Source organism: Struthio camelus, chromosome 27 (genome assembly GCF_040807025.1).
Source record: "Struthio camelus isolate bStrCam1 chromosome 27, bStrCam1.hap1, whole genome shotgun sequence".
Classification (NCBI taxonomy): Eukaryota; Metazoa; Chordata; class Aves; order Struthioniformes; family Struthionidae; genus Struthio; species Struthio camelus.
Window position 1 is genome coordinate 7926710 of NC_090968.1, and position 23113 is coordinate 7949822.

Genomic DNA, 23113 nt, shown 5'->3' on the forward strand with positions numbered 1-23113 from the left:
AACAATATTTGAAGGAATTACTTCATACAACTAATTTTCAGCAGTTAAGGAAACTTATTTGAAATGCTTGCTCACGTAACAAAATTCTTACCACAATGGACGTCTTCTCATCCAGTTGGTACTTGGCAGCAATACCAAACCGTGTATTGTTACTACCAGCAGTCCATGCAAGATTTACTGATGTCTCAACCTTATTATTAACCTTCTGATAAATAGACCCACCAAACTCGGTGCCATCGTTCCTGTTCGTAATAGATAAAAGTGTGTCAAGACTTCCCTTGTTTAGAAATAGTAACCTTAAGAGTAACCCTCCCTTTCCCGTGCTCATTTGATCATTATCTCTTCTGCAATGAACCAACAGTCTGAATGCTTTCATGGATCCATGCCTATCTATCTACTTCCTAGCTGGAGTTCTCGGACTCCTGCCGATGCTTTTGACCCAAAACACGAGTTTAGGCTGCAGCATGGCAAGAGGCCTTCCAGCAGCTGAGCCACAAGGTTTGTGATTCTGCAGAGAACTTAACTTTACTTGTAATGATGCATAAAGGAACAAAGCCAGAGGGAGACTTAAGTCAGCTATCCTTTTTTTTTTTTACAATCACTGAAAATGGGAATGAGACTGAAAACACTGTTATTGTGGGAGAGCAGTTTAAATATACAAAATTGAAAGATTCTCAGTGCATGTGACCACCAAGACTAGAGCTACGCTAAAACGGCATCTGGAAACACTTGGGCATGATGCAACACACCTCTCTCCTCCACCTTGGGCATTTCTGAGCTAGAAACTTTCTGCTTGTGGGTGAAAGGGTGCATTAGCATAATCAAAGGCTCCTTTATTTCTACCACCAAAGTAGAAGTGAATTTAACAGATTTTAATTCCAGTTTTCTAAATAAACATTCTAAAGTGCTTTCTCTCCCCCACCCCCACTATCCTGTAAAAACAAAACCAAAATTACCCTGAACAAGGTCTCAGAAAATGAACAGAAGCTGGAAAGTCCCCCCACCCCCCCCACCCCATCCCCACTTGAATTGTACTGAAAATGAAAGCACAGAATGTGAATTACTTCAAACCAATCAAATCAACATCCTCCTCCTTTCCATGCACCTTTTCACCTGGTACAGTAAATTCTCACCACTCATCTAGTTTGGCTCCTCTGATAACATTCTTCCAAGGCCCAGCTAATACTTACACATTAGTGTGCAACTGAAAGTCTCCTGCCTTATATCCCAAGGCAAAGTTATTTTGTGACAGCTTAGACTTGGCTGTATCAAAAGCCATCTGGTAGCCAGCAAGCCAGCCTTCATAGCCTAGCACTGCCCAGCCATAGATGGTTGGTCCAGAGAGATCAATGTCTATGTTGCAGCCTAGATTTACATATTCTCTTTTGTAGGAAGTCTTCAACTTTCCACTCTTCTTCCTGCAGAGAGAAATGTTCCATTTTATCCTTTATACTATAAGAGTATGTAATATATATCTTTTTAATCATTCTCATATATATATATATATATATATATAAAAACACATATGATGGACACACACACACACACACACATATATATATGTATCCCTAAAGGCAAATTAAATAATTGTTAACACCCACTCAAAACAATGTTACAACAACTGGAGAGAGCATGGGATAAGGGTGATAGCAGGATTATGTATATTTTTGTTGAGCCATCTTTTGCTCTAACATCTCAAACTCTCTAAAATCCTCAAGAAGTAAAAAGACAAATATTTCTGGCTACGCTCAAAAGCCATCAAGTTTTATTATACACAAGTATTTGCAATATGTTATGGCATCACCAGTCTCCTTCAGCAGCATCCATGACATCTCACACAGACAGCTGGCCTGCTCTTCAGGGACTTTTTTCTGCTCCGTTCTCTCCACCGCTCCTTCACAGGCCATGCCTGTTGTCATTTCTCATTCACTTTGTCTGCTCTTAAATGTTTTTTATGACATACTTTAGCCTTTTCAGTTCTAGCCGCTCTTCTGCATCCCGGGGGAATTTCCTGTGTGTGTGTGTTGCTGGATACCTACCTCCTCTCTCTTCTGAAAGCAAAGTTCCTCATCCTCCAGCCATCATCCACTTCTTTTCTCAGCCTCTCTCTCTCTTTGGAGAAGTAAGTCTCTTTCTTTCTCTCTCTCTCCAACATGTCTTTGTGCTCATCTTGCTACCAATTCAAGCTTAACATAACTGAGACAAAATTTGAGCACCTCTCTAAGCCTCCTCCCAGCCTCTTTTCTCTCCCACTGCAAGCAACAAACAGAGCATGATGCTGCCTGTCACTCATACTCCAGGCCTTGTGTCTCATCTTTAACTCATTTTCTAAATCCTTACATCCAAGCAGTATATCAAACTGTTTTTTCTGATATGCTCTTCCTGAAACTAAAGAAATGCTAGTAAATATTGACAAAGCCGTCTCAAGATTCATGCATATCCACAGATAAAAACCCCTCCTTTATTGCCTAGAAAAGAGACCGTATTTAAAACCTATATTATTCCACTGCCTGTCATAACGCCTATGCTGGTCTACATCCTTGTTCACTTGTGCATAGACATCTTTTTTTCTTTTGTTTAATACTCTGCCCGTAACCTTCAGAAAGCAGAATAATTTTGCTTTGTGTTCCTAAGGCACTGAGTGGCCAGCAGTAGGACCACCACCACCACGAGAAAGACAGCACAAGTTAAGTTTTCCAAGCAAGACCTAAGCATTTAAGGGAAGAGTTACAGAAGTATAACACCTACTCAGAAATGACAAATTTGCAAATGGCCAAGAAGACAAAGAGTCATTATTTGTAGACCTTGTTCTTCTGAGCCCAGTATTATCCATCACCTTCAAAATATTCTACAGTGCCTGCAGAACAAAGTTCTTGATTTTTTTTTTTTGTGATCTAGAATTCCTGCCTCCTGCAATATTTGAAAATGGCATTCAGCAACAGTAAGTTTTGAGCATTTACACCATGACCAGAATAAGCACCTCTAATGAGAAGAACAGGGCAGTTCTTGAAGTCTGTAGGTAAAGGTGACAGAAAATATTTACCCTGTGTTTGGTACAAATACAGTGTCAAGGGCCACCTTCAATCCTTCGGCCAACTGCAAAGAAAAGCAAAGTTGTCATCTGCTCAGAACTGTACTGAAATGTTTTTTGTTTTAAATTTTTCCTCCATTATTATAGCTCTACTTCACATCTAAAGAGAAAACAAAACATGAACATAATGTTGCCTACATAATTTTAGAAAGAAATCTGAAGATGCTGTAAGGTAAGTGATTAGAATTTATAGACTTTCTTTACCCTTCAAAATGAGGCAAGATAACAGGTACTTCATAGATGCGGGGTTTTTTTTATACAGGCAGATTTCAAATCTAGCATCAACAAGAAAAAAAAATGGAGAAACTGTATTCAAGAGAGAAAGGTATTCAGTTTGTGTTTATTTATTCTCTCTAGTTCCATCAATCCACACTGTAACCCAAGAATCTCTCAGAATCTGTGGGTATCCCTTTAAGACACTAGGCACTACTTCATAGGGCAGACAGTGTACCTAGCTCAGCTGTTCCACCTTCATTTCGAGATAGCCATTTCCACTTTAAAGCACAGACTAAAGTGCAAAACTATAGCTATGCAAACAGTGACGAACACACAGCAGCACAGGCACCACAGAGCATTGAGTGAAAAAGCATAAAGCCATCACCTTTGAAAAGGAGTTGTATATTTTGAGATGGCTGTATACTAGAAACTGTTTGCTCAAGCACAGAATCACAGAATGGTTTAGGTTGGAAGGGACCTCCAGAGCATATCCTCTAGAGCATATTTCCCAGGGTCACATCCAGCAGGTTTGGAATATCTCCAGCGAAGGAGATTCCACTACCTCTCTGGGCAACCTGTTCCAGTGCTCTGTCACCCTCACAGTCAGGAAGTTTTTCCTCAATGCAATGCCAAGTTGCAAACACTAATCGTACTCTTCAACTTTAAAGGCACCCAGAGTTAAGTCCTTATATATTAAGAGTGCTTAAAACTGAGAAACCCTTCTTTGTTTATGTTTAAAGATCAACTCTAGCCATAGAGCTGTCACTGCTGCGGTCATGCACGAAAACCAAAAAGCCCCCTTCAGCATGGATAACACTGATACTCCCTTCAACCACATTAATTTGATGTGCCTACATCTGCCGTAACTTTGTGCCTTTGGATCATTATGTAGCAGCACTTTGAAGTGGGGTGGGGGTGGGGGATGGATGCTTGCACCAAAAAAACAGAAAAGATTAACGATGCTGTCTCAGTCTGTGCTTTCTGCAGATGCACAAAACTATGTGGAGAACTGAAAAGAAAGAAGATAGCGTAACTTTTGCTCTCCATTGTTTTCTGCTCAACTCAACAATTTTTCATTCCAGCTGCTGAAACATTTTCATAATAGTCACATCCTCTTACCTGATCCTCCACGGACACTTCTGTTCCCAGTGTGTTGTCTGTGTTCCACTTCTGGGTGAACGTCAGTCCACAGTCTTTGATCTTATATTTGGTCTCTAGACTCCCTGAAGCTTTGCCTGTGTCGGTGTTGGAAGAACCAGTTGCAGTAAATTCCTGCCAAGAGCACGGTATGAGAATCAGCACTCAGATATTTCATGCGTTCTCTATATCTTCTCTGTTGCAGATTTTTCCTTTATTGAGATGAGCTGATAAGAGACCTGAAACTTGCTCGGGTTCAAAAAGCGCTATTATACAAAGACCTGTTGTCTTCACTTATTTTTCATCTGCATCTCTATTTTATCACCCAGCTCCCCCTATTGTCACACTTTTTTCCTAACTTATCCCCGCCAAAAAAGTAATTTGCTGTATTTTTCTACTCTGAAGTTGCAATTGTTATTACAACGTTCAGCAAGTCACTCTGTACCTTCCCACGGATCCCTGCACACACAGAGACAGGTACTCACTTGGGATACAAAGCTTCTTGTATCCTTACGTTTTCTCACAAATTTCTCTAATTTCCTGCATCATATTAGCAGTACTGTCCCAATGGCATATCAAATAGAACCTCTTACACTGCTTCTAGAAATCCACTCTACCCTCAACAAATGCAATCCCGCATCCAACTTCAGCTACCAGATGAATAGCTGAAAAAAAATTAATTTTTCTCTCTGGTATCCTTCATAGTTTCAGAATGTAACTTGACCCTCTTGGAAGCTTGACATCTCTCCATCAGGCTGTTCCTTCACTGACTAGCATAACTGAACCAACAATTTTGCATTCCGTGTAAGATATACTCTCGTGCAACACACTCTCCTACAATCTTTGATGAATTCCCCACACATCGGAGCTTCCTGTTACTCAAGGGACACAAAGTCTTCGTGAACATCTGTCCTCTTGGAATCGCTCAGAGGTAGTCCACTCAGTGCTACGTGCGCAACAGACCACAAGGCAATGGGTTTGCATATTGTGGCAGTAAGCTCAAGGTATACCGGGTAAGGTTTAAGAAGCATCTGAGAACTGATCTCATTTCAGTTGCCCTCATCTCTCAGATATTTTCCTTGAAAGAAGGTAATTAACCTTTGCCATTACATTTCCCAGTCATCTCTCTTTTGAAGTTCAAATATTGTAAGATACAGTGCTTCACAGATGACAGTACCCACTGCCAACATGTCCAAGCTTTGAAACCCTAACTTTTAAGATTTGGCTTGTTCCAGGACAGTATTCCTGGATGGTGAATACATTACTTTCACAGTTTTGGGCTTTGCAGAGTGCATAAAGACTGTCTTTAAATGGTTTTGGAGTGCCAGAGAAATATTGCCATAACATTCCTAGCACACCAGGAAAGAACACGAAATTTACTCTAGCTAATGCACTACCACAACAAAGGACACCAACTTTATTTCATGTCAATCCAGACAACAAAAGTACATGATGTAAGTCCGGAAGTGTGTGACTGTCTTTTAAACATATTCACTACACACGCCTCTAATGTCAGTTCCACAAACTTAATGCAAAGGCATCAAACCTGCATCAAACCTTAGAAGTACTTTTTGTCCTGACCTTAGGGCAAGTAAGTTATCAAAAAGGCTTGATTTATTTCTCAGATCAGATACAGAAAATGTTTTAAAATGCTTAAATGCTTTTTTTTTTTTTTTTTAATAGACAAAAGGAAACAAACAGAAAAGAACTCTGCTGTGTTGTGGTCAAAAGCCAAAGGATTTTCCTAGCTGGCAGAACTGGCTCTCCTTCTGGAAGTGGAAGGCACACAGGCAAGATTTGCTGCCATCAGTCTTTAACTGTCAAAAGCAGAGACTTCTGACTGAACACCATCTCCAGTAGAAGCATTTCTGAAATGTTCTGAAACTACTACCCAAACTCAGTGTGGCTCCATGTCACACTCCAGTCTGAATCAATACTCAAGCCCAGCTTCTCATTGGCCATTCACTCATGGTGGCTGGAAATCTTCAAGAACACCATGCACCTACTACGCCAAACCCGTTACAGTCTGAGAAAGAAATGCAACCGGTAAAAAAGTTGGTATACTGCTTCAAAACCTTTTAGAACTACAGTGGTTGAGTTTAAGTACACAAGGGGGAAAAAAAAACCCACGCATTTCTCTATCAAAACAAGCAGAGGTCCTGCTAGTACCCAAGTATGAATTAGATCGCACACACTGCTTCCAAACTCTTCTCCATCCCCAAAATGTATTTTGTTGCAGCAAAACGCTAACTAGACACACTTTGGCACAAAGCTGGAAGCAGTAGAAAACTTCCTTGATTTCTCTCCTGCTATTTTCTCATGTTCTTCTTTTGGACCGTTGGACAGAGATTACAAATGGCTCTACATGCATGGATCATACAGCTGATTAAGAGCTACGGACACAGTCAAACTTCATGGCATGGATGACAACATGACTAAAAATAACAAACAGTATGGACCATTGAAAAACCTACTAGAGAAAGCAACAAAAAATCCCCACACCAAAACAGTCACTTTTCTTACCAGCTGGATAAACATCCAACGTGAAAGTTGCATGGAAAAGGAAAAGCACGCTTTAGCACTTAAGAATAGTTCTGCGTGGCCTGTCACATTCAGAAGACAATGTAGATGACTATTACCATATTACTTGAGAATCAAAGCTTCCTGCCAGGAAAATTATGCATATTCTGAAATGTCAGTAACTGATTTCAGTCACAATAGAGACGCCACACAGTTCCTCATGCCCACGTGTGCCCGCTACACAATGCAAGTAATCCATCAAACACTCAATTGAGACAGCATAAAATAATGCAGCTTTTTACTAAAGGAATGACTTAAGCCATTTATGTAATACGAAGGCAAGAGAAGGAGGGAGCTCAAGCAAATATAATTATGAGAGAGGCTGAAAAGCCGCACAGGCCAATCAACCTGCACAGCACTGAATGCTTAGCATGCACAGAAGTGAGACTCAGTGCCAGAATAAGGCTGTCTAGTGTAGAATATATGCCTGCCATTAGAAACCAAAAAACACCAAATCCATTCCTGGCTTTGCAAGTCTTCCTGTGAAATCACAAAGAAGTTAAGTTCTATTTCTCCATCAGTATTACAGGGATTACACTGTTTTCTAGTTATCTGAAGTGCTGTAAAGCTTAATTAACGCTTATAAAAATGCTCTAAAATGCTACGTAAAAGGTACTGTAGGAGTACTGTTTATATTTAATTAAGTCTTGCATGGTAAGCATGGAGGAGACGACTCAAAATGAAGTTAGGTCGAGTCTTCTTGGCCTTTTGGATAAAAAGTCAGTCTGAAGTCAAAATCCTATAAATCCTGCCAACAACAGCAGAGGAACTCATCTGCATTCATAAACAAAGTGAGAGCCACTTAGGGTGAAGGAAATCTAATGTCTGGAGTTGTGGAATTCTTGCACGCCACAGGAAAAAAAAAGTACTGATATATCAGTTCTACGCATCATTGTAGAAATACATCAGTTAGCCACAGGTTTTAAAGTGAGAACTGAAAGACTAAAGCAACACTTGCTAGCAAATTATTGCTACCATTTCAGGAATCTGTCCTCCCCTTGCAACGTGGTGATGCTGGAACCCCACAATACTTACCACTCCAGTGGAAGACTTTGTCTTCAGCTCTAACTTGACCATTCCAAATCCTGAAAACAGAAGAACACACAACTTCTGTTTTACCACAACATACAAACAAAGCCTATTACTACACTCCAAAGCACAGCAGGCAGGGAACACTGGCCAGAAAGCAGCCTACGATTTCAATAGGCGTTGATCTTGCTGAGGAATGATTAAGGCCTCAGACAATTCAAAGTGGATGCGCTCCTTTCTCAACAGGATATATTGAAGCAGAAGCAATTTTTTCTTTAAAAGGATACGGAGGTTTTTCTTTATTTTTCTTTAAAAGGTTAGCAAGGAGCGGTAACTTTTCAGCACATAAGGGACTATTACAGCCACGTAGTCCATGTCCATGCATAACACAGGCCAGAGGTTTTTTACTCTGGATTTTCCTCATCAATTTCTAGCAAATTTTTGATAAGCAAAGGCATATTTTCAGAAGATTCTATAACCATGACTTAAAAGACCTCCAGCGATAGGAACTGCCATGCTTCTTAATAACTCACGCCAATATTTGTAGCAGTAGTGATGACATTGCTGTGACAGTCTCGGACCAGAAGCAAATCAGTGTTTATATACACAGGTTCATCATTTACTAAACCAACTATTTGTAGGGGGGGAAAAAAGCAAACAAGCTTTCAGGCATGCAGTTGCCTTCTCAACAGCTAAACGGAAAGCAGGAACAGAAAACTGAAATAGAAGCAAAACTCAAACATCCATTTTTAGATCTGTCCAACAAACCAGCAATTGGAAAGAAATGAATGGTTAGCATTCATAAAGCAAGGAGAGATGCAAGTCAGGAAAGAAGTGATAAAGTTGTTAATATCTGTGGAACAGAGAAAGGAAAGCAGTTACCACTTCTGAGGCAAAGAATATTTGCACCATGTTTCTCGTTGGAATTTACCAATAATTTCAAAGGATCCACCTGCTCTTAAAATATTTGGACAGGTTAAACAGCTGTCCCATCATCAAACATCTCCACCTTCTGTAGCTGCTTGCAGACTGGAATCCATCGATACGGTTACAGTTTCTTCTAAGCAACTCAATTTACTTTCTAGCCACTGACTACAAGGCAGAAGTTTTTCTTTACCCCTTCTTGGAAAAAAATATTTTCAACTTGCTTCAACCAGTGCTGTACACAGAGATATCATTGCTTTTTTCCCCTCTTCTTTCTAATCCGCTGTGAATCCAGAGATTTACTTGGCCCTTTCACAGAGCAGAAAAGCCTGGAACACCTGACACTCAGCAGAGAACCTGAGCTGAACTTTAACAAAGCCTTAACCTCATGCTGGCAAAGACCAGTCCAAAACGTCTCCATCTTTTTGATTTTACACAGCATATGGACTTGAGATATAAACTCAGTGTTTATTACACACTCACAAAATCAGATTAAAAAGTCAACATTTTTAGTACTGCTCCCAGCAAAGGGACCGATGTCAGAATTTCTTCACTTAAATTCTTTGAAGAGGAAGAATTATCATTTATGAAGGAGTCCTCATATTGGAGGCAAGAAACTATATATGCAATTTTTCTCCTGAGATGATGGGATCAAAACACATCTCTGTGACAGTGAAGCAGTACTTGTCTTATGCTACAAACCATATGTAAATCTCTTAGTATAGTATTTACATTAGTTTCACAGGTAGAGCATCAAGAACAGCATTTCAGAGGAACGACCTTTCTCGTTTAAGATTCTTTGAAAAATGATTTTCTCCACCTGTAAGTATTGTGAAATCATTTCAACTATGACAAGAGGTTGTTTTGATTACCATAAAGATCATTCTGTTTCAGAGAACTGTTTGTTGCCGCATGGTTTCCTACGGCAATCCACGTGAGCGTGCTTGACCAACATAATGCCTCTAAACTTAAAAATTGGAAGAAGAAAAACACAACATTCTTCAGAGACATGAAGTAAATCTAAGTTAGAAATCATAACTTTCCCCTTTTTTTTTTTGCTTATTGCAGCATGTTCGCGATACACGGCCACACCTCAGTTTCCATACAGACTAGATGCACCATCCCTCAGTTCAATTCTTACCACAAGCTACTTAACGGATATCTGAGATATTAGTGCTTTTGTAATTTTTTTTTCAAGACTCCCAAGAAAAACATTTATCAACTGACAGTCACGTTACTTACCATATCCCTTATTGAATACATCCCTGGCAGATTTTCCCAAGTCACAGTACGATGGTGGGACAGCCATTGGGTCTGAAACATATTGGAAGTTGTAAGAATCTAGACATAACAGTATAAAATCTAAACTGTATCCCAAGCATTTATAAACATGTGTGACTAGTACCCTCTATGTATTTCACTGCTACAGAGAGACAGAACCGCAAGACAGACACCTTTGAAGAGTTTTTGGAAAAGTCAACCTTGTGTCAATATTGTTTTACCAGAAAAACAAACAAACCACCACACCACAAATTCATAAAGTTAAAAAAGCCAATTCGCTATTTGAATATCACTGAACCCGAGGAGCAGTATTGCATTCAACTGCATACCTAGGCCTCATATGCTGCTATTATATCACAAAAAAAAAAAAAAAAAAAAAAAAGCAAGAGAAGCATCGTCACTGTTCCAATAACAAGCAAACGTTCTTTTCATCGCCGGTACTTTTCTGACAAGGACCCCAAACAGCAAGGACACATTAGCACTCCCCACACCACAGTAAGTTCACATACATGTAAAGATACACCTGCCCGAGAAAAGAACAGCAATCACAGATGTTGTTTTTGTTTGATTTCAATGGTAACTGTTGGCCACTTCTTCCATCCAACAGCGGAGCAACAGCTGACACCAGAACTCTCTGATCCTCACCTGTTATTATATCAGACCGAAAGAGTGATCTAATAAAATAATAATGCAAGCAAAATACATCAAATCACTGAAATCATCACTCCTCTTCCACCATTTTAGCTGCTTACCCTTCCTTTCATCTATATATTGGAACGTTGCTGTTTAGTACGCTATTTCTTATTGATGGTGCTCCGGTCTTGACTCCTACTTTCAGCAAAAATCTCACACATGTTGCTTTGACCTTTGTATAACAAGAAATCTATTCCTGCGGCACCTTCTGGCATTGCTTTCTAAAAAACAAAGTTATCAAAACCCAAATAGCTTTACAAAGCACTCAGCTTCTCCGTCACAAATGCAACAGTATCTGTATTAGCTAAGTCAGGTTTTCAGACAGTTAGCCCTTCGCTAAAATGAAGCATTCAGACGATCTGCATCCTCTGGTGGGCAAATGCTCTATGTACAATAACTTAGTAACTAACCTGTACTATATATCTATCTGTATATACCTGTGGGTTTAGAGGATCTAAAACAGCTGGCCATCTCTGCAGATTCCTTATCTGAAGATTAGGACATAAAACAGGTACTTCTCAATATGAATATGTAAAAAGGCCTTTTTACCTGTCAAACATGGAATACAAGTAAAATTAGTGAATCATTACTGACGAAAGACAGAATATGTCCTTTTACAACAGCTTAATTGAAGTTATCAGAATAGTTTTGGCAACGTGGCTATGGAGTAGAGTTTCTTTCTTATAAAACATTGTCCTTTCACACAAATCTCTCAATTCAGAAGTTTCAACGGATGTTTTACATTTCTAGTTTTTTTTTGTTTTTTTTTTAATAGGTTTGTCAGAATAGCTCATTCTGCTCATTTCAAAAGCCTAGCAATTCAGATTTAGGTAGCACAGCTGATGCTTTGACATTTTAACTAGTATGCAAGTACTGCATGCTACCTATGCAGTAACTGCCTAATATGCTTGTGAACCTCACTTTTCCCAGCCAAAAAAACATATGAAAGATAACTGTCTGCATGAGAGTTCATTAGATACACAAGCATAATAAGAAAAGAAATGCTATTTCCCATGGCATTTTGCTCCTGTGTCCCAGCTAGCTTTTAGGGAACAGTCCAGCTATTGAAAAGATGACAGGATCACTTCATAATCTTACAGATTTATGGCTGACCTCCAGACCACATCACCTATTTTCAATTACAAGTTTAACAAGGATCATCAGCGAGCCACAACACTTTTGAGGGGTTAGGGTTGACCTATTGACTCAAAGAGTTTGGAAGACATCAGTCTATTCTAACTTTCAATAATGTTTAGCTTTATGAATTAGACAGAAATGTTACAATAAGAGTAAGTTAAAACTAAGATAACAATCCCCGCCACCACCACCACCACCTTTAGTATCTGAAAACATGCCATATCCCTACCTCTTTTGATACTCTGGCAGCTGTCTGGCAATTTTTTTTTAAACCTCCCTACGGAGAGGAGCACGGGCTTTGGAAAGTGAAGAACAGGGCTGACAAGCATGTAGATCATGAGGCTTTCCTCAGTGGCTTCTCTGAAAATGCTTTAAGGAGGACTCTTCCACCCTGCTCAACATCCCCTCCGTCTAAATCTCTTACCCCTTTGTCTAGCACCCTGTTCTGCTCCCACCTCGTTTTTATAAGGCTATTGAGACATCTTGAATGTTATGAAACTATTAACTTAAACATGTTCCCTCTACTTACACTATACAGCTGTATTTTCTGTGTTCTGGATATTTTTAAAAAAAGATGTCAAATGATACAAAATGAATATTTACACACATTGTTTTGGAAAAAGAAAAAATTCTTCAGGTTAGCTCACGCTAAAATTAGTTAATGCTCTGCTAATAACAAGCAGCTCTGACTTCAGGCCAGAAGGGTTTAGAGGAGCTGAGCTCCCAGCTCCACAGCCATTAACACCAAATTTGCATTGGTCTCCATCATCCGGATGTGATGAGAATGGCTGACAAAACATGATGTAAAGCAGGAAAAGAAACACAACCCAGAAGTCTAGAACTAAACTGCACTACTTATTTTAAGCACTTTATTTTTACACAAGCTCTCCTTAAGCCTGTGCTTTCATTTTCCCTCCCACCCACAACAATATAAATCAGTACAACAGCCACAGGAAAAAAACCATCAAGGCGTAAAAGGTTGAGGCAACTGATACTTAAGGTTTGCTATCTTCAGGTGTAGCATACAGTAAACCAAAGTCTCTACAGAAACTGCAAAAACATAACAACAAATTGTAAATGGCGCTGAACAAAGAAATATAAGAATGCTCAAAGCAGTCTATAGAGTAACTGAAAAAAAAAACCACTCAAGAAAGAATAACGAAGAAGAAAACATGAAAAACATTAAAGGCTGAGAGGCCAGTCTCATTTCTACTGACACTTATTGCAGCAATACTGCGCACGACGCTCTCACGCATCTTCCGGCAGAGGAGAAGAGAACAGCTGTGCGCAGCAGGCCCCGAGACAACGCCGCAACGCGAACGCTGCGGGAACAGGGCGCGGCGCGGCCCCGCCGCTGCCGACGGAGCAGACGGCGCGGCTGGACGGAGCCGGCTCCGCGGGACCGTCTCCCGAGCCCGCGCTGCACCTCCGCCGCCATCTCCTCTGACCAGCAGAACGACGGCGCCTGGAAACGCCCGGTCGCTGCCGGCCACAGAAGCGCGTTTCCTTGCCGAGAAACCGCAGCCGCGGCAAGGCCCCGGGCACCCGCAGGCCGGGAGCGCCCCGGGCCGCGCCCCTCGCCAGAGGGCACGGAGACACCGGCCCCTCCGCGGCAAGGTGACCCGAGGGACGCCGGCCTCTGCCGCAGCTCGGATCCAGGCCCGAGACCGCCGCCGGGCCGGCGAAGCGAGCGAGGGAGCGCGCGCACGCGCGCGCGCGCCCCCCGGAGGCCGCCGCCGCCGCCCGGCCCCCCGGTCCCCCCGCTACCTGCAGGCCGCGCGGCTCCGGGGAAAGATCTGGGCGCCCCGCAGGCCCGCATGCGCCGCGCCGCTGACGACACCGCGCACGCGCATCTCTAACTTGGGCGCGCCCCCTCCCCCCGGGGGCGGTGGAGGCGGTGCGCGCGGCTCTGCGCATGCGCAAAAGCTGCGGCAGCCGCGCGCCGCAAAGGCCGGCGCTCTCTCGTGAGAGGAGCTCGGCCGGCCCCGGCGCCGGAAACGCTGCCGCCGGGCAGCTCCTCCTTCTTTACCGCAGCTACTTCTCCTAGCGGCCCCCAGCACGGGCAGGCCCGGACACGGGCCCTGCAGGTAGGAGCACTCCCCGCTGCGCGGCCTGCGAGACTCATTTGCTGGCCTGGGACAGGGGAGCCAAGGGCCTAGCACCAGCCCTGGTTTCAGCAAGCTGAAGGCAGGTGTAAGCTGCGACTCCAAGGGCGCGTGAGGTAGCGAGATGCCTGACGACCAGGCCTAGTACTAGTGCGCCAGGGTCAGCGCCCCCTCCCCCTCCACCCCCCGCAGCAGCTAGAGCTGCTGCAGAGCTGTGCACCAGCTCCGTTTCAGGGAGAGGGACAGGAAAGCCTATTACAGAGTCACTCTGCGACTCAAGCAGGTGGTGCAGTGACTGCTGTCTCACAGCCAGTTTGATAGGTAGAGCTGGATGAACAGCTGAAGTCATGTAATGCTTGATCTGCTCATTCCAGTAGCAGCTGCCCAGCATGGCAAAGACAGTTTAGTAGCCGGCAGAAACTGCCTGTTTAGAAACCATTTAGGAAACAGTTTAGTCGAAACCAAATGAGCCACTCTTTCCTTACCCTGTATTAGCCCTGAAAACATCCTAAAACAAGTCATTTTGGCAAGGGATGATGGAGAACAGGAAATGAAGGTAGATGAGTTGAGTCTGTGCTCGATACAAAGATTCTGCTCCTCTGTTAGCCCATTCAAAGTTTAAAGAGTAGCTCAGCCTCTTAAAAAAAAAAAAAAAAGTCCACCAATACCCTACCTCCTGCCTTACCCACTTTTGACAGGAATAAACACAGACTGGACATGCAGTTGCCATCACTGACAAACCCAAAATGCTAGTTTGCACATGCGTAAGATTATATATGCACAGACAGCAGTACATTTCACACCCACTTATACAGATTTTCAGTGATGCGTGCGGGGGCGGGGGGGATAGCAACTGTCTCCTGTGATTACCAATTACTTTGTGGTCTAATTGGGGGGGGGGGTCATTTTCCAAAGTAGACAAGAACAAGCGCTACTTTACTGGGGGGGGGGGGGGGAGTATAGAATGCATTTGTGTAGTTTTGTTGTTTTTATTCCTTCCAGAAGAGCTTAGATTGTGCTATAGGGAGAGACTGCAAGGTCATCAAATTTTGCCTCAGGCTCAAAGATAAAGGTACCCTCCTGTGCTACCAGTTGAGCATTATGGAGGATGTATCAGTGTTGCACTATGTGATGCCCAGACAACATCTGTAGACATGGTAAGCTCCTGTTACAACTTTTCAATGCTACTTACATGACAGCTAAGAATCAAAGAGGATTATACATACATGATGGAATTCTCACTTTGTTAACTCCCACTCATTAGTGAAGAAAAACACTGAATACATCATTTAAATGTCTCTTTACTGTGAGGCATTGGAAGACTTCACGTACTACCAAATCAACTTTTGTCACCTTACATACCACTGCAAGCATTAGTGATGAGGAACATGCACAGAAAAATGCATCAAAACCCCCAATAGGAAATACAGAAAAAAAAAATAAAGGGAAAAAGATAGAGTGTCAGTCTATAGTCTCCATTACTAGGAATGATCCACAATAATTATATAAGAACAAGTAAAAACGTAATAGTAGGCTCAAGACAGATAATAATATAAAGAAAGTATTACATCAGTGTTTGAGGATTCCAGTCAGGTTAAGGAGTCTGATAACAATAAAGATGCAAACCCTCTCTGCTCTTATAGACCTAATCATTATTCCCCCCCCCCCCCAAAAAAAAAGCTGCATCATTAGCAATAGTCATTTTGACAATGCAGAAAATAGGTCTTTTTAATATTTAAATTTTCTTTTCAAGCTTGCAATTCTGTAATGCATTTGCCTTACTCCCACATGGTATTCAAAAAAGGTAGCAATACATGCCATACTGATGCTCTATAAGTGAATTAAAACTAGTTGATAATTTCAAGAAGTTAAGCAACAAAATCACTGTCTCAAAGGCAACTAGTAATGCTATCTTGATGGGCCATGCTCTCAAGTCCAAAATATTCACTGCCTTTCAAAGTGATTTAAGAGGAGTTACAGAATAAGAGTTGTCAAGTTTGCAGGTAAAAAGGCTTATTGACTCTATAGGAATGATAGATATACATCAGTTAATCATGCTGAGCTTCTGGGTAATGACAAGTTGAACAAAATTTAGAACCCTGCAACTGGTAGTACTACAACATATTTAGGAACAAAGAGCATGAGTCACATGCTACAGGACAGGGATCACATTAGCATATGGCCATAACGAAAGGACTTAGAAGTAGGGATGGAAAAACAACCTAGCATCAGCTTCAGCACTGCCCTGGGAGGTTTAACACAAAGATGAGCAGGGGAAAATACAGATATTAGCAGGAAATGGCATTACTTCTTTGTAAGACATTCAGGACAGCCAACCCTAACAAATGTCTCAATCTGCTGTCTATACATTAAATAGGACACAGATAACTAGAAACAGAAAAGAGGAGAGAACTAGCAGAACAATTTGAAGTTCTGAGGAGTAGAATGCCTACAGCAACTCCAAAGATCAATCTCTTAACCAATCTTCTCCTGGTTGACCAAAGAGGAGCAACCTATCACATTCCATTATTAGTCTTCAGAGGCAGGATTGCTGCTGCTAGATTAAATAGCTGACAAAAGTCTATGTTAGACAGCTTTATATATTCAAATCAGGTGTATTTTTTGAGAATAATTGCTAAAATGAGAGACATAGCTTATTGATCCAAAAACTCTGGTGATGAACAAGTCTTAATGTGCTGTCCCATCCCCTGCCCACCTCTTGGCGCCTCCCCCCCCCCCCCACCCCATTATGCCTTATGTCAAAAATGAAATCTGTAATCTTTGTTGAGAATGGACTTGTCTGCCTTTAAATTTATGCAGGTATGGAACTTTGCATATTTGAAAATATCCAAAGAAGGAGAGGAGAAAAAAGAATAGGTTAGTTTTTCTCTCTACGTACACCAATTGTACCTGTTTGGAGAAAGTTACATCCACATCAAACCTTCCACCAATATCTCTAGTTATATTGCTCCTTTTTTGCACTAGAAGTCTGTAGTCAGCCTGAAGAAGTTACCCCAACTGAAGAAAGAGCTGATGAAGAGAATGGTTCAGAATCAAAATAATTATTTTAAGAAAACAAATATCAGATCTCAAAACAGTAAAGGTAACATTTTAAGGAAGGGACAGAGAGTTGTATCTTAAGGGAGGAAAAAAGTAAATATTTCAGCCTAACGGGAGAAATACATCACAAGGAAAGGTATCAAGCATATTTAGAGAGTGTATAAATCTCCCATTAGGATTCTTGTCCTCTTTATCCTATTCTCTAGGGAAACTCAGTGCTACTTCTCCTCCTCCTGTCATTGCATTATCTGGAACACTTGGCAGTTTACTGCTCTCAGGTGCCTCCTGTGACACTAAATTAGCATCAGAAGTACATCCACAGTGTGCTGCTCTATAAGTTCCTTTACTTTGTAAATAAAGGAAAAGTCCATCCCGGCAAGAGCATGCGTTTATGAACGTAAGCTTCACATTACTACGTGCAATGACGTTCTTTTGTTTTAAACTGCAAAGAATGGGATAATTGCACAATACCTGTAACAGTAATCTAGTGAAGGAAACAGAACGCCTTCTGCTACTGCTTTCCTCAAGCAACACAAAAATCCCAGGAGCTCTTAACAGCTAAAAACAGTTATTGGCCATTACACTATGCCACAGGCCCATTACACTAAGAGCTACATACATAAGATCAGAACTGCAAGCATTCATGCACCTGCTTACCTAGCTGCAGAAACAGATACATAAAAATAATAAAAATTAAAAAAAGCAGTGCATTCTGGAGAACTTTAGAGTAAAGAATATGCAACGACACACTAACTAAAGGTGCAGAGAAGACAAAGCCAAATATATAAAAAAAACTCTGCACAGGCAAACTACACGTGTACGTCCTTATAGTTTTAAAAGCTACAACAGTAGTTCTCACAGCCAGTTTCAGCTGGACAAACTCTACAGGGAAGACATTACCAGACATATTATTTGATAAAAGCACACAACTTTTAAAACAGTGAACTTACCAGCAGGGCTATGGCAGCTGAAGCAGAAAATAATCCTTTTATACAGCAAGATTCATTTTCACATGCATACAAAAATTTCTGCATACCTACCCAAACCTATAATGGAAGTCTAGCCAGTAAACAAGGACTACTTTCCAAGATGCTGGGTAAATGTCCACCTAGAAGATTAAAGTTTTTCAAAAAGGGCAAGTGAGGGCTCTTTCTTAAAAGAAACTGCACTTCAGCATGCATGTTGATGGTGCAACTTTCCAGATCTGTTCCTTACACAGGAAAACATGGAAACATTAGGATTTGTTCCAGATCTCTTAAAACATTTCAGTAGGGTAGATGGGGCCAAATAGAAAAAGAAAGCCAAAGTCATGCGAGGGAAGAAGGTAATCAATCCATGGCGAGGGCACGTTAAACAGTAGTTCTACATAGGGAGAGCAGCCAGAAGTAGTTTGTGGACAAGATACTGTGGCTGAAGGCAGGACACAAGGGCAGGTTATGTGCTACCTATTGCAGATCAAGAGGGAGAGTTGCCTTCATGCTTCAGCTGTGCTTCTGGGCTTTGCTGTGCACAGCATTTGTGGACTGAGATCCATAAGCCAGTTGTTAGGGAAGGACACATCTGCTCCCGAAAAGGACAAAAGACATTGCTCAACATCCAGAAGTGTTTCAGCGCTGTGACTGTGGCTTCCGCTTGTCTTCTCAAACACCAGTCAGTGCAGAAGCACAACGATCACACCTGAGCACCTGCCAAAAACCCCCTCAGAGATATTAATAACACAAAAGAACGAGAAAGGATATGCCTTTTACTTCAGAATTATTTCTGTACTGTGCCACTAATTCAGGTCTCCTCCTTCCAAGAGCCAACAGGAGCAACTAAGGAAATACCAGCCTCTAAGATAGACAGAGCACCTAACGGCCCTACCATCCACAAGCCCGAATGATGCGCCAAAGCATGTCCAGTAGGCTGACCCTGTGTTAGAGGATTGTTCTTCCTTCACCCTAGGCAAGTAAGTTAAATAAAGATTCTTTTCTTTCAACACCCTGAGGAATAATTTAGTAAACTCTAGATGCTTTAAGCCTTCTACTCTATAGCAAAATGACCCTTAACTGTCGTCATATCATGTATGTTATGTGTATAATTATACTACGCTTAAGTGTCGTAACGGAAGCAACTGACCCAGGAGATTGTTCCATTATTGAATGTGTTGGAAAACGGTCATCACAAGACACAAAAAAACAGAAAATATTTTCCAGTCTTGAAGTGGAATTTTTAAACAGAGGCATCTACCCCATTTCCTTTTCCTATTTGCTCCAGGCATTTCAAACCTCTAGTATAGTATCTTTGTCTGATCTTGAACCTGAAATCCTACGGAAACGCATTAGTTACGTCTGGCTTTTGCGTTATATTCATTCTATATTCACACAAAAGGGTAGTATTTCAATAGCACCAATGATAATGGCTTTGCATTCTTTAACCGTGTCTCAAGGTGCAACTTCAGCACTGGAATTTGAGACATTTCTGTTGTTCGTGTCTCATGCTCACATCTTAGGTGATCTAATTACATGTTTTTAAGCAGAAATAAACAAACATACAAAGTCTGAGATTTAAGTGCTATAAGAATAATATCCTAAGAAAATCCTTTTAATTTCCTGATATTTATATATGGGGGTAAGCTGGTCTCCGGCTGAAACTTCAGAACGGTATATGCTTAATTATAAATGTAACTGTACAGTGCGAGTACTAATTCACTGCCATTGTCTAATCTGATCTATGTTTATGAATAAAGTGCCTGCTGCTGTGCACAGATGCTGTACATTATATACTCAAGCCATTTATGCTAGAAGCCTGCATTGGCAAAGATTTCATTTGAACGTTCCAAGATGATCTACAGGCAAAAATCACTCACAGATTGCATAAAAACAAAACAAACGAGAAAAACCCCACACATTCATTAAAGAGATGATATGCAACCACTGCACTAAAGCAATGGCCTTACTCCTGAAGCTTTCAACTTCTTGCCTTATGATTGTTGCACAAAGTAAATAGCCAAAAGGAAGATATATTGTTTGTTTAAATATTAATAATATTTAAATATTAAGTGATGTTTGCACGGAGTATGTCTGCGTATATGACATTAAAGCATGAGAATATCAGTACTCTGATCATCTCCTGCAATAATACAAGAAACAAGCTAAGAGGCCAAGACGGGCTAAGAAGGTGGTAGCCACCTTCTTCAAACCCAGCTATGAGAACTTCAATAAAACAAAACATTTTGCCTTCAATTCAGAACTTTCTGCTCCCCAGGGGTTAAAGAGAAACCTGTGATTTATTGCCTGGTACAATTTTTACTAAACCCCAAAGCCACTAACAAGACAGTTTCTCCAAGGGGTCCAACTACCATACCCATTTACCGCACGTTTTTCTTAGTATCACGGTTCATTCAGTTAAACAAAATAGTACAGTAAGTGTTTTAACCTGCTTTAAAAGCTTTTATATAAGAGAAAGATATCCAAATGAGGTATTACCGGATTTAGTCTTCGTTACCCATTACTCTGGTGCCACAGACTTACTTTAAAGCACCAGTAACCTACATTTTTTGCAACAGTGATCAAGAAGTATGCACTTGATCTGTTCGTGAAAAGCTATGAAAGTGTTTCGCTAGGTCACAAACCTAGACAAGCAGTTATTCGCTCCGATCCTCTGGCTCTCGGTATTTCCACTGGATGTAGTCAAAGATGTCTTTTTCACATTCTACTGGTAGAGCCTCCCCAGCGACTCCTGCAAGCGTATTACGGATGAGATTTGAAAGGTACTGCCCTGAACTGCCAAACGCGTTGCAAGATTAAGACAAACTGCTGTCAACCAAATGGATTTGCACAGAAACTAAAGATCTTTTCATACAGTCACAAAGATGTTTAGGTGTTAATTGCCACTGGTGCCAAAGGAGATAAGGTATCCAATTATCTTTGGGGCTATATGCTTACCAGTTTTTGTTTTTTGAAAGAGAGTATAGATGGTCAGCCCACTCACCCTCCCAAAATAAAACAACTAAAAGATACAGGAAGTCTTGTCGAAAGAGCGCAAAACCAAATACGTGCTATGCATGACACTCACATATCCAATCTTTAGGTCAACAATAAAACTGTAAAGTAGATGAGGTGGGCTGAAGAGGTAACTTCATGCTGCCTGTACATAAGTTGCCTCTCCCTGCTACGGTGGCATCCAATTTCAGCAAGAACACAGTGAAAAAGTTCAGTAAACTACAGTATTTCCTGAAGCATTTCCAATACACCGAGAAAACAATTTAGGGAGAGGATCACACAGAGCGCATAACTAGAAAGAATATGCTGCATAAAGGCCTGAACTGACCTGTGATGCCCAGGGGACGGATCGTATACTCGTTGATCGTGAAGCCCATTTCCAGAGCATGAGCTCTCATGTTCTTATTGAATATATCACTGCCTGTGAAATACAGTACACCACAGTAATACTGATCTTTCGGAATGAGCCTGGGACAAGAGCGAAAGAAAAGTATATACTTAGGACAAATATGAAGTTACAAACCATTTGAGATTCAGTCATTCAGACATTCTTCTAGATTTACTGCCTATTCAACTGCACACGTGCTGGACTTTACACTTCATTTTCCAAGAAGCCTGATGCAAGAATGAAATACAAATCAAAGGAAGGTACAGCACAACTGCCCTGGCCTATAAATTATTGGTGTTCAACCACTGCATAGTTACGGCGCTTGCATTCCTGCTAAGCATTATTGTCAAAGCAGCATGATAAAGTAGGTCGTAATGGATATGAAGGAACCTGTTTTGCAGTCATGAGTTGAAATACAGCGTTCTTGCTAGTAACCTGTTCTAAAGACTGGCAGCTGTACAGTGGCTTCCATACTACATGAAGGAATTAGAAGACCGGTAAATGCCATGTTCTCTATGTGAAAGTAGAGATTAGAATGCACAACATCAAACACATGCCTACGATGGATCAGTGAGCCAAAGTATTTTTTAGGCTTACCGGATATCAATTCTCCTATGTGGATAGGCTGTTCCATCTTCTTTATTTGGCAGCTGACAGACACCCTGTGAGGAAGCACGGCAAAGCAAGAAATTAAAAAGGAAATAAAACAATTTTTCAGTCCCATAGGGCTTGAATAACTCTCACCTCCCACCCCGGGCAATCTTTTGAAACGCACATCTCCAAATGAACGTAGTTCTGGGTTGATCATCAGTCATCTTGGAGAGAAAAGTTAAATCCCTACTGAACTGATTAGTTAAATACGTTATTAGAACAGCTGGATGTCAAATAGCAATATAAAACAGTGATTCAGAATACTAAGAGGACTATAGTTCAACTTGGTGTATAACTACGTCTTAAATTGGTATTAGAGCAGGAAGGACCAGAAGACTCCCACTTTTTCTTCCTCTGCCCTAATTATTATCAGGCTGTTCACTATGCACAGGTGTAAATAACAGATCACAGCAGCTTAAGGAAAACGCAGACAAAGCTCAAGCCTATAGAAGTAAAAAAAGGGGAGTTTTTTTTCTTGAGAACTCTTCTGCCACTTTTCATATCAAACTGCCTTATAATCCCTCTATAATTAAATTTATATATTTTTTCTTTTTTTTTTTTTTAATATCTAGTCTGTAATCACCTAAAATGATAATGCAGTTAAGTGGGGAAAACAATGAAGCATAACAAGTAACAAGACATGAGTAGACCGTCTTGTAGATTCCAGCTTCACGCCAAGATTTCCCCTTCTATTCTTAGCTTTATTTTGAAAGCTAAACATCGCCCATATCTTTAAAGGTATGCAGTCTGTCTGTCTGCAATCACATTTCCCTCTTTGGCAACACTTCTTTATCTTCTACTTCAAAGACGGGAACTATTCCAGAGTTACTTCTTAAAG

The 23113-nt window shown here is 41.1% G+C and overlaps 2 protein-coding genes and 2 long non-coding RNA genes across 8 annotated transcripts in view; 1 reads left to right on the forward strand and 3 right to left on the reverse strand.

Annotated features, from left to right (window-relative positions):
• VDAC3 (voltage dependent anion channel 3) overlaps positions 1-14004 on the reverse strand; it is a 15914-nt gene extending 1910 nt beyond the window's left edge. Inside the window, exons 1-8 of one of the 5 annotated variants that reach the window (XM_068920728.1) lie at positions 13856-13964; positions 11389-11500; positions 10220-10291; positions 8060-8109; positions 4427-4579; positions 3044-3096; positions 1191-1418; positions 92-242 (exon numbers count right to left, since the gene is read on the reverse strand). In XM_068920728.1, coding sequence (XP_068776829.1) covers positions 92-242; positions 1191-1418; positions 3044-3096; positions 4427-4579; positions 8060-8109; positions 10220-10291; positions 11389-11422 — 741 coding nt within the window. In that variant the 5' untranslated portion in view covers positions 11423-11500; positions 13856-13964. Of the gene's footprint in view, positions 1-91; positions 243-1190; positions 1419-3043; positions 3097-4426; positions 4580-8059; positions 8110-10219; positions 10292-11388; positions 11501-12317; positions 13821-13855 lie in introns of those variants that run through there. The other 4 variants (XM_068920729.1, XM_068920730.1, XM_068920727.1 and 1 more) reach the window with 4 other exon arrangements.
• Positions 10606-11381, reverse strand: LOC138062466 (uncharacterized). The gene is made up of 2 exons (XR_011136477.1): positions 11011-11381; positions 10606-10903 (listed from the first exon to the last, which is right to left on the reverse strand). It is a non-coding gene; the product is annotated as an uncharacterized lncRNA (long non-coding RNA).
• LOC138062465 (uncharacterized) lies at positions 13979-20001 on the forward strand. The gene is made up of 3 exons (XR_011136476.1): positions 13979-14175; positions 15196-15350; positions 19037-20001. It is a non-coding gene; the product is annotated as an uncharacterized lncRNA (long non-coding RNA).
• POLB (DNA polymerase beta) overlaps positions 15479-23113 on the reverse strand; it is a 15194-nt gene continuing 7559 nt past the window's right edge. Inside the window, exons 12-15 of the mRNA XM_068920726.1 lie at positions 22222-22286; positions 21565-21704; positions 20867-20973; positions 15479-18938 (exon numbers count right to left, since the gene is read on the reverse strand). Of these exons, the coding sequence (XP_068776827.1) occupies positions 20879-20973; positions 21565-21704; positions 22222-22286 (300 nt within the window). The 3' untranslated portion in view covers positions 15479-18938; positions 20867-20878. The remainder of the gene's footprint in view (positions 18939-20866; positions 20974-21564; positions 21705-22221; positions 22287-23113) is intronic.